At 39.8% G+C, this 16,962-nt stretch overlaps 2 protein-coding genes across 2 annotated transcripts; both read right to left on the bottom strand.

Annotated features, from left to right (window-relative positions):
• Positions 1-6: 6 nt before the first annotated feature.
• Positions 7-8,531, bottom strand: LOC125178519 (homeobox protein 5-like). The gene is made up of 7 exons (XM_047882426.1): positions 8,494-8,531; positions 7,994-8,201; positions 5,480-5,898; positions 4,918-5,009; positions 4,052-4,140; positions 2,941-3,498; positions 7-2,910 (listed from the first exon to the last, which is right to left on the bottom strand). The coding sequence occupies exons 1-7, from the start codon at positions 8,529-8,531 to the stop codon at positions 316-318; spliced, it is 3,999 nt and encodes a 1,332-aa protein (XP_047738382.1). The 3' UTR covers positions 7-315.
• A 2,458-nt stretch (positions 8,532-10,989) lies between these two features.
• LOC108664751 lies at positions 10,990-15,908 on the bottom strand. Its single transcript, XM_047882425.1, has 3 exons — positions 13,535-15,908; positions 11,796-11,892; positions 10,990-11,046 (listed from the first exon to the last, which is right to left on the bottom strand). Exons 1-3 carry the CDS (start codon positions 14,527-14,529, stop codon positions 10,990-10,992), a joined length of 1,149 nt encoding a protein of 382 aa, XP_047738381.1. The 5' UTR covers positions 14,530-15,908.
• Positions 15,909-16,962: the final 1,054 nt, after the last annotated feature.

Genomic DNA, 16,962 nt, shown 5'->3' with positions numbered 1-16,962 from the left:
GCCTTGTCATGACACACTTTACGCCTTGTCATGACACACTTTACGCCTTGTCATGACACACTTTACGCCTTGTCATGACACACTTTACGCCTTGTCATGACACACTTTACGCCTTGTCATGACACACTTTACATCTTAGACCACTAAGAAGCAGCCTCGCTCATATTCAGACCCTTAAAGACCATTTTTAGACCGTTTTAACCTCATAGACCAGCTTTTATACCCTTAGTTCAGACCCAAACTCCTTAGTTCAGACCTTAACTCCTTATTTTCATACATACACAGTTTCTACCACGAACTGTTCGCTCTAGACCTTCAGTTAGAGTCTAGCACTAGACCGGTGAGCTCTTGGTCTGATTCTAGACCCAGGCTGGGCTGGAACACCTCATCCAGACTCCCAAAACCTGCATCATGGTCTACAAGGTCTGACATTACAGACTGACAATAGCCAACCCCTGAGGGGTCTGTGTTGAGGGCGTTTAGGGTTATTTCTGTGGATGACATCTGAACCCCGGGGGGTGAGAAAACCTCTCCTGGAGGGGTTCTATTGGGGAACTGGGGCATGTTGCTGCTGGTGGAGGCAGTGGAGCTGCAGGGCTCCATGGTGTTGTTGTTGTCGGCGCTGGAGTTGAAGTTGGGGTAGTGGGTGGCGGAGATGAAAGGGTTCGACGCGTTTTCGTTATCGTAATTCTGGTGTTGGTGGTGGTAGGTTGTGGTGGTGGTTGTGGTGTTTGAGACACCACCATCACCACCACTTGATTGGTGATAGGCTTGGTTGTTGGTAAATGAAACATTCATTTGATCAAACGAAGAAACCGCACCACTAACCGTATTTTTATCCTTGAAGCAAGATGAATATGGTAAATTTTGTGAACAACTTTGTCGAGAGTTGAATTCCGAGAAAGGATTATCTGAAGGGGGGCTGCTTTCCGACATTGGTTCGAAGTTCTCAAGGACCCCACTGAAGGATTCCATATCAGGCATAGGATAACTGAAATCAAGGCAAGGATCTGGAACAAAATCAGCGAACTCCGATGGGACAGGAGTTGGTGCACAGGAAGGAGGCAGACTTGTGTCGAAGTTGAAGTGTCCGGTGCGTTGGACTCCAAGGAGGTTAGCGTTGTTGGAGTTGGAGTCTCCACCACACAGGTGTTTGTGGTTGCTTCCCTGATACTGGTTGTGGTGGAGCAAAGGCGTGCTTGGTACCGACAAGGAGTATGGTTGGTTGGTTAATATATCAGGTAGTGGGACCGACTGTGGGCGGTTAAGGTTCTGGGGCTGGTCACCAAGAGGGACTTCCATGACAGGGTTGAGCTGGAGGTGGGGAACGCTGGGGCGAGAAGTGGGGAAACTGGATAGGTTGTGCTGCTGGTTCGAGAGAACCGTGAACCGTTGGTTTTGGTTCAGGGGGACTGAAGGTGGACCGTAATTGGGGATCAAAGGCCCCGCGGAGGTATGTCGGCGGCGATAGTCCCCTTGATGCCCTTCCATCAAAGGCCCCATTCCCCCTGAGGAATAGAACTCCTGTCCATCAATGAGAGGAGACAGTGGGGCAGACTGAGGGGATGCAGGAATAATGGTCCCCCCCGAGGAGTTCCTGAGACGTCGTTGTTGTATCCTATTTTGATAGCTAGGAGGAGCGTAGTGATGCAGATGGTCTTCAGGGACGTTGTAAGGATACCGGCGCGCCCCAGACGAATGTCGGGAGCGGGACCCGGAGCATGAAGGTGCTGGGCCTCCGATTGTGGTCCCTGGGTTCAATTGACCAATTTGGTGTCCCAGGAATCGGTGGTTCTGGGACGAGCTGTGGCGGGACCTAGCATACGGGGTTGTGAGAGGCGAAACAAATGGAGTTGAGTTGACGGATGCCCCCAAATGTAGGTTGTCCTCGTGGTTGAACGGGGTTGAACGTGGCGTCAAATACGTCGAGGATTGTCCCGAGTTGTGCCGGGACCGTGACAAGATCGGTGTCATTTGCGGGGACGTGAATGGGGAAGCGTTAGCGCTTGTACACGCAGTGCTATTGTTAGTCCCTTTACAGGGGACGACCCCAGAACCTATGGGCGCGAACTCACACGCTCTGCGCTGAACCCTGCAGGGTTCTGAGTTCTGAGCAAGATACGTGGCTCCCACAGGAGGGCCCACGGCTCCTCCAATGATCGGTTTAAGCACCGTGCGGAGTTCATGGAGCGTCACTTCATTAGGAACATCCTCATCTTCATCCGCAGGGGCAACGTTCCCGTCTGTAGTGTACAGAGGGGCAGCTTTGACATCACCTTCGTAGCTTTTACCGCAACAATCTTCCTGGACTTTATTTACATTTGTTTGTTCCAACTTCCATTGAGGTACTCCAGCACCGGAAACTGTCCTGGATCTTTTAGATCCCTGTGAATTACTCGCGGTATCTTCTAGGTAGGGTACCTGGGTCTTGGTTGAGTCTGATGAATATTGGCCTAATCTGCTAGGAGCTGTAGATGGCCCCTGACCTCCTGGAGTGCCCGGCTTGAAGGAGACCGAGTCAAGTTTTGGGGTGATGTTCTTGTACCGAGTTGTGAGTTGTTTGAGTGAACTGCAAGCTTTTTGGCTGCTGGGTTTGCTGCCACTGGTTTGAGTGTAGGTTTTGTTGTTGGTGTTTGGGAGTACTGAAGTTTGGGATGATGAAATGACCATAGGTTTCAGTACTAAACTGTTGTTGATACTCGCGATGTTATTGCTTCCGAGGCTTGAGTTCACATTGTTATTGTTCTCGCTGGTGGTGTTCCAGGTTCCTGATCCACCGTGGCTTGTAGAGGCTTTATTATTGTTGCTAACCACCACACTACCAGCAACACTTGTATTCACTACGCAACCAGCGAGGCTACCAACATTATTATTGTTACTACTCATACCAGAGTACATATATTGTTGCTGCTGCTGTTGTGGCTGTTGCTGTTGTTGTTGTAACTGTTGTTGCTGTTGTTGTTGTTGCTGTTGTACTAATTTTGCACCACCATGACAGCTGTTAAGTCCATTATTACAAACAGTTGTGATAACAGATCCAACAATACTGTTGCTGTTACTGTTGTTATGCTGCTGTTGTTGTAGGACAGAAGCGCTACCACCTGTTAGGGCTTGGCTAAGCAGATTTTGACGGGAAGAAAAACCGTCCATTTTTGCGGACACGCCTGTCACAGACTGGTTTTGGTCCGCAATTGTGGACGATGGACACTCGGTTTTGGTGGTCTGGCCGGTGGCCGCGGCAGCGGAGGCGGACGAACAGGAGGACAAAGAAGATACCCCGGAAATTGCAGAATCTCCGGACGGATTGCGGGATGAATTTGCGGATGAACTGCCGCTGCTGCTGCTGCTTCGTCTTCGAGTTTTCTGTCTGTCTAAACCTGTCAGTGTAAAGTCATTGTTGTTGCTGTTGTTGTTGCCGCTGTTGTTGTTGGTGGTTGAATTCACACAAATTTGTTGTTGTTGGGACTTTGATGCTGCCGAAAAACAGGGGCTTGTGTCCTGAAAAGAAATGATTAAGAATTTTTACAACAGAAATAGCAACACAGATACAATTAATACAGTAATACTAGTCATATATGGGTTTAAAATAATAAATAATAATGGGTTGAAAATAGTAATCTAGAATATTTCGTCCATGATGAGGATATTTTTATAGAGTTACCCCTCGAAGACTTGTACTTTTTAACATCTTCAGTGGCGGTGACAGGGAGTGCAAAAGTTTCTATTCTAAATTAGAGAGCAAAAGAAACAGTATTTCAGATCTATTAACTATTACTAATTATTGTTACCTTTTTTTAACATATTATTATTTCTTCTTAACTATTATTAATTATTATTAACTATTAGTACCGGTACCTATTATTAATTATAAATAATTATTATTGATTATTAACAGTTATATATTATTAACTACCTAAATCTATTATTATTTATTATTACCTATTATTAATTATAAATAACTATTATTGACTGTTATTAGTTATTATTGACTATTACTTATTATTTACTATAATTATTCATTATTAAGTATTATTATTGAACAGATAGGCACCTGGAGCTTGCGCTTCTGGTCCCTGTCGTGTATCTTCTTCTGGAGCTGCAGCACCGTGGAGCGCTGCAGGGGCGGACTGTCTCCAGCTGCTGCACGGGCAGTTATATGGTCAGAACTTATTTACTTTTATTATTAATTTTAGTATTTATTACAGAGATAAATTAATTGATTATCTAATTAAGGAGATTCTGCACAGTGAATGGATGAATGGAAGAAATGAAAGGAGGATAAAATTGTGAACTGTATGTACATTGATTTATCTCATCTGATATCGTACATAAATAAATAAAAAAAATTTTCTTTATAGTTTAAAAAAAAAGACAGTCCAGAAATCTTCTCTGTGTCAAACTAAAATCAAATGTCATTTAATTAATAAATTAATAATAATATTTAACTTTTTATTTAAAAAATAAAGAAGGAAACGGCAAACATTGGCCAAAACACAAGAGCTTTTTTAGAACAAATTAAAATTTTCACCAGAAAATAAACTTCTGCAAAATAATAATTTTTGATCTAATGAATGCATTTCAAATTTAAATTTAATTAAATCTAAAATTTAAATTTTTTTCCAGGACTCACAGGCATTACAATTTTTGCCAAAAATAAACTTGCGTATAATTAATAATTCTTCTTCTAATTAATGAATTTCAAATTTAAATGAAATTAAACTGAAAATTTAAATTAAATTAAACTTAAAATATAAATTTTTTATACTTTGCTAGCGTACAGTCATTCTTTCATGATGCATTCATTGAAAAAAATGACGTAATGAATGAATTTCAAATTAGATTTAAAATATAAATTTTTGTAAAACTTAAATTTTAAATTAGATTAGATTTAAAATTAAAATTTTTTCCAGTACTCACAGTTGGTAGCGACGGCCATAGCGTGTGCAGTGTTGGTTGCCACCAGCTTCTTAGCAACCAAATACTGGGCCAGCGCAACCATGGTAGTCAACCTGACAACCATGACAAACTTAGATCTAAGCAATGAATTTCAAATTTAAATAAAATGAAAATGTAAATTTTTTACAGGACTCGTGTAGGGCTTAAATTTTTTGCCAGAAACAAACTGACGTAAAATAAGAAATTTAGATCTAAGTAATGAATTTTAAATTTAAATAAAATTAAAATGCAAATTTTTTATAGGACTCACAGGAATTAAATTTTTTGCCAGAAAATAAACCAACGTAGAATAACAAACTTAGATCTAAGGAATGAATTTTAAATTAAATTTAAATTAAAATGTAAATTTTTTACAGGACTCACAGGAATTACATTTTTTGCCAGGAAAAAAGCTGACGTAAAAAAACATTTGACCTAATGCAAGAATTTGAAATTTAAATTGAAATAAACATAAAATTTAAATTAAAATAAAGATAAAATTTAAATTAAAATAAAGATAAAATTTAATTTAAATTAAACTTACCCGCTTCTTGTTTTCTCGGTTGACGTAACACAACCTAACTCCGTAGCTGCCGTGGTTGTGGTGGTTGAAGTTTCAGTGTTAACCAAATTTTGGTTGTTATTACAACCTTTTAATTGGTTATTACAACCAACAACCTGGTTGTTGTTGGTTGTATAACCGGGATCAGATGCGAACCGTATTTTACGACAAACTTCAGTACCGTTGTTTTCTTTCTTGACGTTATTTACATTATTGTTGTTATATGCAACATTGCTGTTGTTTTTATCTGTTATTGTGTTCTTTAAGAGGGTTTCTCTAGCCCACTCCAGCACTACCATCTCATATGGGTTATAATTATTGTTATCACTGTTGTTATCATTGTTATTGTTATTGTTGTTGTTGTTCTGCACGGGGCTGTTGCTCCCAGTTCTCCAAAACACCTGCAACACAAATGATAAGAAACAATAAATTATATACTATTACATTATAACAATAGATTTTTATGTACATTATAACAATAGCAAAGGATAAAAAGTAATAATTATATATGTACATTAGAACAATAGATTATATGTACATTATAACAATTTATATTACAATGTGGATCGTAATGTATATTGTAGATTGTAATGTATATATTACAATGTAGATTGTAAACAATAGATTTTATGTACATAATAACAGTTAAAAAATTCAACTTTTTCGTTCCCAAATGTGGGGATGTGGGGGTGGGGGACGTACTCCCCCATCCCTCACCCCACTCCCCCATTCCCCACCCCACTCCCCCATTCCGCACCCAACTCCCCCATCACCCACCTTCTTCCCCCCGCCCCCCTCATCGAGGAAGAGGTCGGGGAGGTGTGGGGAAGGCTCCCCTATTCCCCACCCATCTCCCCCCATCACCCACCTTCTTCCCCCCGCCCCCCTCATCGAGGAAGAGGTCGGGGAGGTGTGGGGAAGGCAGGGAGTAGGTCTTCCTGAGGCCGCTGTAGCAGTACTTGGAGGCCCCACGCTGCCCCAGACGGCGGGGCCGCACGTTGGGGAAGACTTGCTTCATCACCTTGCCGAAGTCTGCGCTGCTCAGCGCCTTCCAGCCGTTCCCCGCGCAGAATTGCCTGCGGGTAATGGGGAGAATAATGGGGAGTGGGGAGTAATGGGGAAATAGTGGGGAAATATATTACCCATAGTGTGGAATAATGGGGAGTTTAATTAAGGGACATTAAAACGAGTTTAAGGGACATTATAGATCTCATATAATCGTTGGAAAACTCGTGGTTTCTGAAATTGTCCCACGGCCGAGTCAAGCCCTAATACCGGAACTGCCCGCTACAGGCTATCATATCATCGATAACACCGGCAAACATGGAGACCCAAGTACAGACCCACTGCGCGGCAATTCTCATCACTTTCTTTATTTTTATGATGACCCACGTGATGGTCATATTCACCATCAGCAGCAGTACGGCAGCGAGTTTGGAGAAACATCATTGACTAGTTATGAAGACGAACACCGCTATTCCGTATAGTACGGTCATCATAAATTTTAGTGTTAGACCGGCCGTGAGACATACGGCTATGAAGAAAATAAATAATAGGGGAAATAGCCGTGGAAATAATAAAGGGAAATAATATGGGAAATAGCCGTGGAAATAATAAAGGAAAATAATATGGGAAATAGCCGTGGAAATAATAAAGGAAAATAATATGGGAAATAGCCGTGATATAATAAAGGGAAATAATATGGGAAATAGCCGTGATATAATAAAGGAAATAATATGGGAAATAGCCGTGGAAATAATAAAGGAAAATAATATGGGAAATGGCCATGGAAATAATAAAGGAAAATAATATGGGAAATACGCCGTGGATATAATAAAGGAAATAATATGGGAAATAGCCGTGATATAATAAAGGGAAATAATATGGGAAATACGCCGTGGAAATAATAAAGGAAAATAATATGGGAAATGGCCATGGAAATAATAAAGGAAAATAATATGGGAAATACGCCGTGGATATAATAAAGGAAATAATATGGGAAATAGCCGTGATATAATAAAGGGAAATAATATGGGAAATACGCCGTGGAAATAATAAAGGAAAATAATATGGGAAATGGCCATGGAAATAATAAAGGAAAATAATATGGGAAATAGCCCGTGGATATAATAAAGGAAATAATATGGGAAATAGCCGTGATATAATAAAGGGAAATAATATGGGAAATACGCCGTGGAAATAATAAAGGAAAATAATATGGGAAATGGCCATGGAAATAATAAAGGAAAATAATATGGGAAATAGCCATGGAAATAATAAAGGGAAATAATATGGGAAATAGCCGTGATATAATAAAGGGAAATAATATGGGAAATACGCCGTGGAAATAATAAAGGGAAATAATATGGGAAATAGCCGTGATATAATAAAGGAAATAATATGGGAAATAGCCATGGAANCCCCTCATCGAGGAAGAGGTCGGGGAGGTGTGGGGAAGGCTCCCCTATTCCCCACCCATCTCCCCCCATCACCCACCTTCTTCCCCCCGCCCCCCTCATCAAGGAAGAGGTCGGGGAGGTGTGGGGAAGGCAGGCTGTAGGTCTTCCTGAGGCCGCTGTAGCAGTACTTGGAGGCCCCACGCTGCCCCAGACGGCGGGGCCGCACGTTGGGGAAGACCTGCTTCATCACCTTGCCGAAGTCTGCGCTGCTCAGCGCCTTCCACCCGTTCCCCGCGCAGAATTGCCTGGTGGGGGAATGGGGAGTGATGGGGAAGTGGGGAAATATAGGGAATGAGGAGTAGGGAGTGATGGGGAAGTGGGGAAATATATTATGGGGGAATAAAAGATATACATTAATATAAAATATTAATGAATAATTTATTAATGGGGGAATATAAATAGTGGGGAATAATGGGGAAATATATTCCCCGCAGTGGGGAAACGGAGAATAATGGAAAGTGGGGAAAGAATGGGGAAATGGGGAAGAGCGGAGAATTAGAGAGTGGGGAGTGTGGCTACAGAAAACCCCAGACTCACGTGTACTCATCGTAGACCCCAGACTCACGTGTACTCATCGTAGACCCCANAGTGGGTCACAACAAGTGGGTCACAACAAGTGGGTCACAACAAGTGGGTCACAACAAGTGGGTCACAACAAGTGGGTCACAACAAGTGGGTCACAACAAGTGGGTCACAACAAGTGGGTCACAACAAGTGGGTCACAACAAGTGGGTCACAACAAGTGGGTCACAACAAGTGGGTCACAACAAGTGGGTCACAACAAGTGGGTCACAACAAGTGGGTCACAACAAGTGGGTCACAACAAGTGGGTCACAACAAGTGGGTCACAACAAGTGGGTCACAACAAGTGGGTCACAACAAGTGGGTCACAACAAGTGGGTCACAACAAGTGGGTCACAACAAGTGGGTCACAACAAGTGGGTCACAACAAGTGGGTCACAACAAGTGGGTCACAACAAGTGGGTCACAACAAGTGGGTCACAACAAGTGGGTCACAACAAGTGGGTCACAACAAGTGGGTCACAACAAGTGGGTCACAACAAGTGGGTCACAACAAGTGGGTCACAACAAGTGGGTCACAACAAGTGGGTCACAACAAGTGGGTCACAACAAGTGGGTCACAACAAGTGGGTCACAACAAGTGGGTCACAACAAGTGGGTCACAACAAGTGGGTCACAACAAGTGGGTCACAACAAGTGGGTCACAACAAGTGGGTCACAACAAGTGGGTCACAACAAGTGGGTCACAACAAGTGGGTCACAACAAGTGGGTCACAACAAGTGGGTCACAACAAGTGGGTCACAACAAGTGGGTCACAACAAGTGGGTCACAACAAGTGGGTCACAACAAGTGGGTCACAACAAGTGGGTCACAACAAGTGGGTCACAACAAGTGGGTCACAACAAGTGGGTCACAACAAGTGGGTCACAACAAGTGGGTCACAACAAGTGGGTCACAACAAGTGGGTCACAACAAGTGGGTCACAACAAGTGGGTCACAACAAGTGGGTCACAACAAGTGGGTCACAACAAGTAGGTCACAACAAATGGGTCACAATAAGTGGGTCACAATGAAAGTTAAGTGGATCAAAATAAGTGGGTCAAAATAAGTGGATCAAAATAAGTGGGTCATAATAATTAGATCACAATAAGTGGGTCACAATAAGTGGGTCACAATAAGTGGGTCACAATAAGAGTCAAGTGGGTCACAATATGAGTCAAGTGGGTCGCAATATGAGTCAAGTGGGTCACAATAAGAGTCAAGTGGGTCACAATAAGTGTCAAGTGGGTCACAATAAGAGTCAAGTGGGTCACAATAAGAGTCAAGTGGGCCACAACATGAGTCAAGTGGGTCACAACATGAGTCAAGTGGGTCACAATAAGAGTCAAGTGGGTCACAATAAGAGTCAAGTGGGTCACAATAAGAGTCAAGTGGGTCACAATAAGTGTCAAGTGGGCCACAATAAAAGTCAAGTGGGTCACAATAAGAGCCAAGTGGGTCACAATAAGAGTCAAGTGGGTCACAATAACAGTCAAGTGGGTCACAATAAGTGGGTTACAAAAGGGTCACAATAAGAGTCAAGTGGGTCACAACAATAAGAGTCAAGTGGATCACAATAGGAGTCAAGTGGGTCACAATAACAGTCAAGTGGGTCACAATAGGAGTCAAGTGGGTCACAATAAGAGTCAAGTGGGCCACAATAAGAGTCAAGTGGGCCACAATAAGTGGGTTACAATAAGAGTCAAGTGGGTCAGAATAAGACTCAAGTGGGCCAAAATAAGTGGGTCACAATAAGAGTCAAGTGGGTCACAATAAGAGTCAAGTGGGCCACAATAAGAGTCAAGTGGGCCACAATAAGAGTCAAGTGGGCCACAATAAGAGTCAAGTGGGCCACAATAAGAGTCAAGTGGGCCACAATAAGAGTCAAGTGGGCCACAATAAGAGTCAAGTGGGCCACAATAAGAGTCAAGTGGGCCACAATAAGAGTCAAGTGGGCCACAATAAGAGTCAAGTGGGCCACAATAAGAGTCAAGTGGGCCACAATAAGAGTCAAGTGGGCCACAATAAGAGTCAAGTGGGCCACAATAAGAGTCAAGTGGGCCACAATAAGAGTCAAGTGGGCCACAATAAGAGTCAAGTGGGCCACAATAAGAGTCAAGTGGGCCACAATAAGAGTCAAGTGGGCCACAATAAGAGTCAAGTGGGCCACAATAAGAGTCAAGTGGGCCACAATAAGAGTCAAGTGGGCCACAATAAGAGTCAAGTGGGCCACAATAAGAGTCAAGTGGGCCACAATAAGAGTCAAGTGGGCCACAATAAGAGTCAAGTGGGCCACAATAAGAGTCAAGTGGGCCACAATAAGAGTCAAGTGGGCCACAATAAGTGGGTCACAATAAGAGTCAAGCGGGTCACAATAAGAGTCAAGTGGGTCACAATAAGAGTCAAGTGGGTCACAACAAGTGGGTCACAACAAGTGGGTCACAACAAGTGGGTCAAAATCACTCACTGCTTCAGTGAGTCGTGCAGGGCCAGCGCTGCTGAGTCTGCAGCGGTTGCAGCCTCAGCACCTGCAGCAATATTATTATTAATTAATTATTATTAGCATTATTATTTAATAATTAGTATTGTTAATTTAAATTTTGTATTTTTAATTAATACTTATTAAATAATTATTTAATTATTTTATAATTAGTTTCATACATTCATTTTTATGATAATCAATACGATAAAAAGTTTTCATATATTAAAATATTAATCAATTGTATTTTTAACTTATTTTTGTAATCAAAAACATGAAAATACTTTTTAAACAATGTTATACTAATGAATATATAAATAATAAATAGTGAAGATTTGATATACTATTTGATATATATATTTGATTTGATATATATATTTGATTTGATATATGAAACCATATGGTTACGAAATAATAAATATTAAATTAATAAAAACGAGGCATTATATAATTTAATTTTTATATCAATATAACAAAAAAATTCTTATAATCATTCAATGTTAATTGTAACAAAGATGATTTGTATAATAAAAATATAAATAATAATAATCAATAATAAATTAATTGAGAAGAGGGGATAAATATATAAAATAAATATAAACAAAATTTTATTGAAATTGAAATGCATGGAACTAAAGTAAATAAATATATAGGATTAACTTCAATACCATAATATATGTGAATTTTTTTTAGATAAAATATAGAATTTGGAGAACAGGGAGAACAGTGATAACAACTGCAGTGATAACAGCTGCTGCACCTGCTCCAGGATGTGGTTAACAGCTGCACTGCTCTCACAGCTGAGGAGAACAGGGAGAACAATGATAACAACTGCAGTGATAACAGCTGCTGCACCTGCTCTAGGATGTGGTTAACAGCTGCACTGCTCTCACAGCTGTGGAGAACAGGGAGAACAATGATAACAGCTGCACTGCTCTCACAGCTGCCCAGAACAGGATAACAATGATAACAACTGCACTGCTCTCACAGCTGCCCAGAACAGGGAGAACAATGATAACAGCTGCACTGCTCTCACAGCTGCCCAGAACAGGATAACAATGATAACAACTGCACTGCTCTCACAGCTGAGGAGAACAGGGATAACAGTGATAACAGCTGCACTGCTCTCACAGCTGTGGAGAACAGGGAGAACAATGATAACAGCTGCACTGCTCTCACAGCTGAGGAGAACAGGGAGAACAATGATAACAGCTGCACTGCTCTCACAGGAGAACAGGGAGAACAATGATAACAGCTGCACTGCTCTCACAGCTGCGGAGAACAGGGAGAACAATGATAACAGCTGCACTGCTCTCACAGCTGCGGAGAACAGGGATAACAATGATAACAGCTGCACTGCTCTCTCAACTGCGGAGAACAGGGATAACAATGATAACAGCTGCACTGCTCTCACAGCTGCCCAGAACAGGGAGAACAATGATAACAGCTGCAGTGATAACAGCTGTGGAGAACAGGGATAACAATGATAACAGCTGCACAGAACAGGAATAACAATGATAACAGTTGCATAGAACAGGGATAACAATGATAACAGCTGCACTGCTGTCACAGCTGCACGGAACAGGGAGAACAATGATAACAGCTGCACTGCTGTCACAGCTGCACAGAACAGGGAGAACAATGATAACAGCTGCACTGCTCTCACAGCTGCATACAACAGGGATAACAATGATAACAGCTGCAGTAATAACAGCTGCACTGCTGTTACAGCTGCACAGAACAGGGATAACAATGGACAATGATGGAGAACAATGGAGAATTATGGAGAACAATGGAGAATGATAGAGAACAATAGACTTTGGACAACAATGATAACAATGGAGAGCAATGAAGAACAGTGATAACAATGGAGAATACAGTGAGAACAATGAAGATTGATGTAGAGCAGTGAGAACAATGGCAACATGTCAACTGGCACACAATTTTCTAGCCACTGAAAATTTTATTTCATCAGAGGTTCAAGCACGGATGTGATGAAAATTGTTAGATAATGCACCTTAATGATGTTCATCATTGTCATCAAATGTTACTGTTACTTCTCAAAATTATCATCATCATAATGTTACTCTTACCCTCCATACCATAATCATCACAATTTAGTGTTACTCTACATCATAATGTTGCCATAACTGCTGATTAATGATAAACATAATGATACAGCTAATGTTAATGATACATTCAATGTTAATAAATTACTCATCATTATATTGATATACCATTACCAGGGTGCGTACTGGTCATGGAAAACCTGGAAAGTCTTATACAAGTCTGGAAAATTACTTGTATATAACAGGTTTCAGACTCGTATACATCTTTCCAGGTTTTCCATGACCAGTACACACCCTGTATTACTCATTATGAGTATATATTTTTCCATTATGAGTACATTATGAGTATATTTACTCATATTACTCATTATGAGTATATATATTTTTCCATTATAAGTACATTATGAGTATATTTACTCATATTACTCATTATGAGTACCCTTTATGAGTATATCCTCAATTCCTCACCTCACAGAGGCCTCAATAATCTCCTGGAGACTGAGCATGTCCTGCTGCGCCGGGTCGACACGTCCTGCAAGTCCTCCACTCATACGCCCAAACTCCGCCATGTTGCTCCGGAAAATATCCGTGTTCCTCACTGATTTGATATCACTGCCATCATTCACAGCAGTTCTGTTACCATCATCACTAAAATTACCACTCAAGAACTGTATATTAGCTCCACCAAGCTCTGTTTTAACACAACTAATGCCACCGTAAAGTCGGTCGCCGCCAACAAAGTTGTTTTCGTTTGCGTTCATTAAGTTTCCTTTTGTTGATCTTGAATCTTCTCGGAGGGGTAAACTTTTGGGTTTTATTTTCACAACATTTGGAACATCGGAGCTTTTTAACACAGGAATTTGAGTCTTGTGTGTTTGTGTGTTTTTATACACGTTTGAATACGATGACTTTGACCGAGAAGCCAAAGAATAACCCGTGGATGAAGGTCTCTGGATGTACGACTTGTTCTGACTCAAGCTTGGCTCGCCAAACTTGGCTTGGTCTGATAATTGTTGTGGTTGAGTGGACTGAACCCCACCAAACTGTGCGGATAGTGTGTCTTTTGACCCACTAAAATGTGTAGGAAGTGCGTCTTTTGACCCACCAAAATTTGTGGGAAGTGCGTCTTTTGACCCACTAAAATGCGTAGGAAGTGCGTCTTTTGACCCACTAAAATGCGTAGGAAGTGCGTCTTTTGACCCACTAAAATGCGTAGGAAGTGCGTCTTTTGACCCACCAAAATGTGTAGAAAGTGCGTCTTTTGACCCACCAAAATGTGTAGGAAGTGCTTCTTTTGACCCACTAAAATGTGTAGGAAGTGCGTCCTTTGACCCACCAAAGTCTTTTGACGCACTAAAATGTGTAGCAGAAACCGAGTCTTTTGAAGCACCCACCAATGACACAGAGGTAGTTGAAACACTACCTGCACTACCAGCAGTCACTACCATTTGCACCAGCACCATCTTGCCGCACCTAATACCACCACAGCTACTAACATCATTGAGCAAACTATGATCAATAGTTTAGCATCATAGTTAAGTCTTTAACGCAGAGTAGTTATCAATAGAAAGGAACTATCAAGTTCGGGACCATTCATTGACACACGACTATTCAAAATTAAATTTTTGTCAGTCTCTTCACTTGATAATTTTTTCAATGTCAAATCCAGCAATCATATAAACAATGTTTATCATAAAAACAGATTATTTTAAGTTAACGTAATCCAATGGATTTTTTACACAATACAATATTTCATGTCTACATGAAACATTATAAAGAAACATCCAATAAACTTCAAGATGTCATCCGTCGGCTGAGATCCTGGGTTGTTTGTACAATGGTTGATGGGGAATCTTTCAACTGTCAATGTTATTGTCTTGATAACTAATTAACAATTGTTGATACTTAATCAACAACTTGGTTAATGGGAGATGTTGAACACTTCACCCTGAGTAGGACAACAGCTGTTGGAAACATGTTCATTGGTCGGCAGTAAAAGTTTGTATACTTGGGCTGAGATCATTGCGTGCACTTTTATACCCTAAGTCTTCACTTTAATACCCTAAAAAGTTCAAATTTTAGTTCACTTCAATGCTTTAAATGAGGAAAACAAGATAACAATGCTGTAGCTGCCATGTAAAAAATAATTTCCATAAACTGCTAACTTTTTCAACTTGCAGATGACTCAAAGGTTACTTTGTTTTATGAAATGTTCAAGTTTTTTATATCAGTGACACAATTCAGGTATAATTACATTTTGACACATCACACGAGTCACAAACTTTCAACAATGTCAGAAATAATGGTGTTATTGTCGAGTCACTTACAGCTGACGTAATACATACAACTAAAATTAGATTTGTACTCGCATTGTTGAACCAATATCGACACGTGTAGAATGTAGCCTTGTACGTTCCTCAATCTAATTTATAATTAAATTGCAGAAGATTTTCTTAAATGAATTTCAGAATTTACATATTCAAAATCAAATTTCTATTTCATCATTCAAGATGATATTTTTATGGGGACAGTTGTTACTCAAGATGATATTTTTAAAAAATAATTTCAGAGCAAACCAAACATTGGAGGTGACCAAATTTACAACATTAATCGGCTGATGTCTGCCTAGGACTCAAGGATACCGAGGATGTTATTTTTAGTTATTTGCAAATAAAATTGCAAATAAAAGTTATTTGAATGAAGCAAATAACTACACTAGAGATGCAGGACATTGTACCTGAAGCAGCTGAGCTCTATGGTCTAGTTTGTACACGAGAAGAATGCAAGGTTCAGTGAGTGGCAGCCACTTTGAAATTCCACTTCCTCTAGTAGCTTTTTTCGGGGGAAAAACTTTTTTTTCAGGAACTTCTATTTAAAAAATTTTTTGGTAAACTTTTTTTTCAATGAATTTCTATTCAAAACATTTTGTGGGAGAACTTTTTTCAAAGAACTTCTATTTATAAATTTTTTTCATGGGAAAACTTTTTTTGAGGAACTTCCAAACTTCTATTTAAAAAATTTTCAATGTCTCGGGTATTGAAAAATGTAGTATCATGTGCAAGTCTTTCACTTCAGGTTCCTACAGCAGTTTTTTTATTTATTTTTCAATGGGTGAAAAGTTTATAGTTCAAGCCACATGCACAATAAACTTGGCAACAAATTTCCAGGTGACGTTTAAAATTTTTAGTGTTTATATATTTTCTTCACTTCCATTACATTTTTGCTTCACTTCAAATAAATCATAAAAAACTTCAGCTTTTCTCTAGAAATTATTTCTTCATTTGCCACAATAAAAGCAATAAAATTCTCTTCAAATTCTGAATGTTTCAATTGAAGATCAAAACAGCCTTTGAGTTTTGATCAGCAGGAATTCTTCAAAAATTTCCTGTAAAAAAAAATTAAAACAATGAATTACTATCATGAAAACATTACCATTTATAAATAAACAAATAATAATAAATGACATATATACACATAAGTGATATAAATAACATTAATAATAAGTGTCATAATATATATCAAAACAAGGGAAGTAATCTCACCCCATACATTGCTGTCCAGAACAAAATACACCATACAATACATAAGATCTGTATCAATACATAATAATACACAAGATCTCTAATGAAATTTTTTGAGGAAATGATTACATGAGAAAATTATTTGAACAAGTGCATTAATGAAAATATATAGCATTTAAGCTATAGAATATTGTTATTCTGTATATGTTATAAAGCAACAAAATGTTTTAGAATATTCATAAAAGATGCACAGGAGCCTGCCATTTACTATTAGAAAACATTACCAGTTATAAATAAATAATAACAAGTGACAAACATACATAACAATGATATGAATAACATAAATAAATAATAAGTGACACAGCTCCACGTATT

Source organism: Hyalella azteca, unplaced genomic scaffold (assembly GCF_000764305.2).
Source record: "Hyalella azteca isolate HAZT.00-mixed unplaced genomic scaffold, Hazt_2.0.2 contig10440, whole genome shotgun sequence".
In the NCBI taxonomy this organism is placed as follows: Eukaryota; Metazoa; Arthropoda; class Malacostraca; order Amphipoda; family Hyalellidae; genus Hyalella; species Hyalella azteca.
The sequence above is the reverse complement of the archived record's forward strand: the minus strand, read 5'-3'. Positions and strand labels throughout refer to the sequence as shown.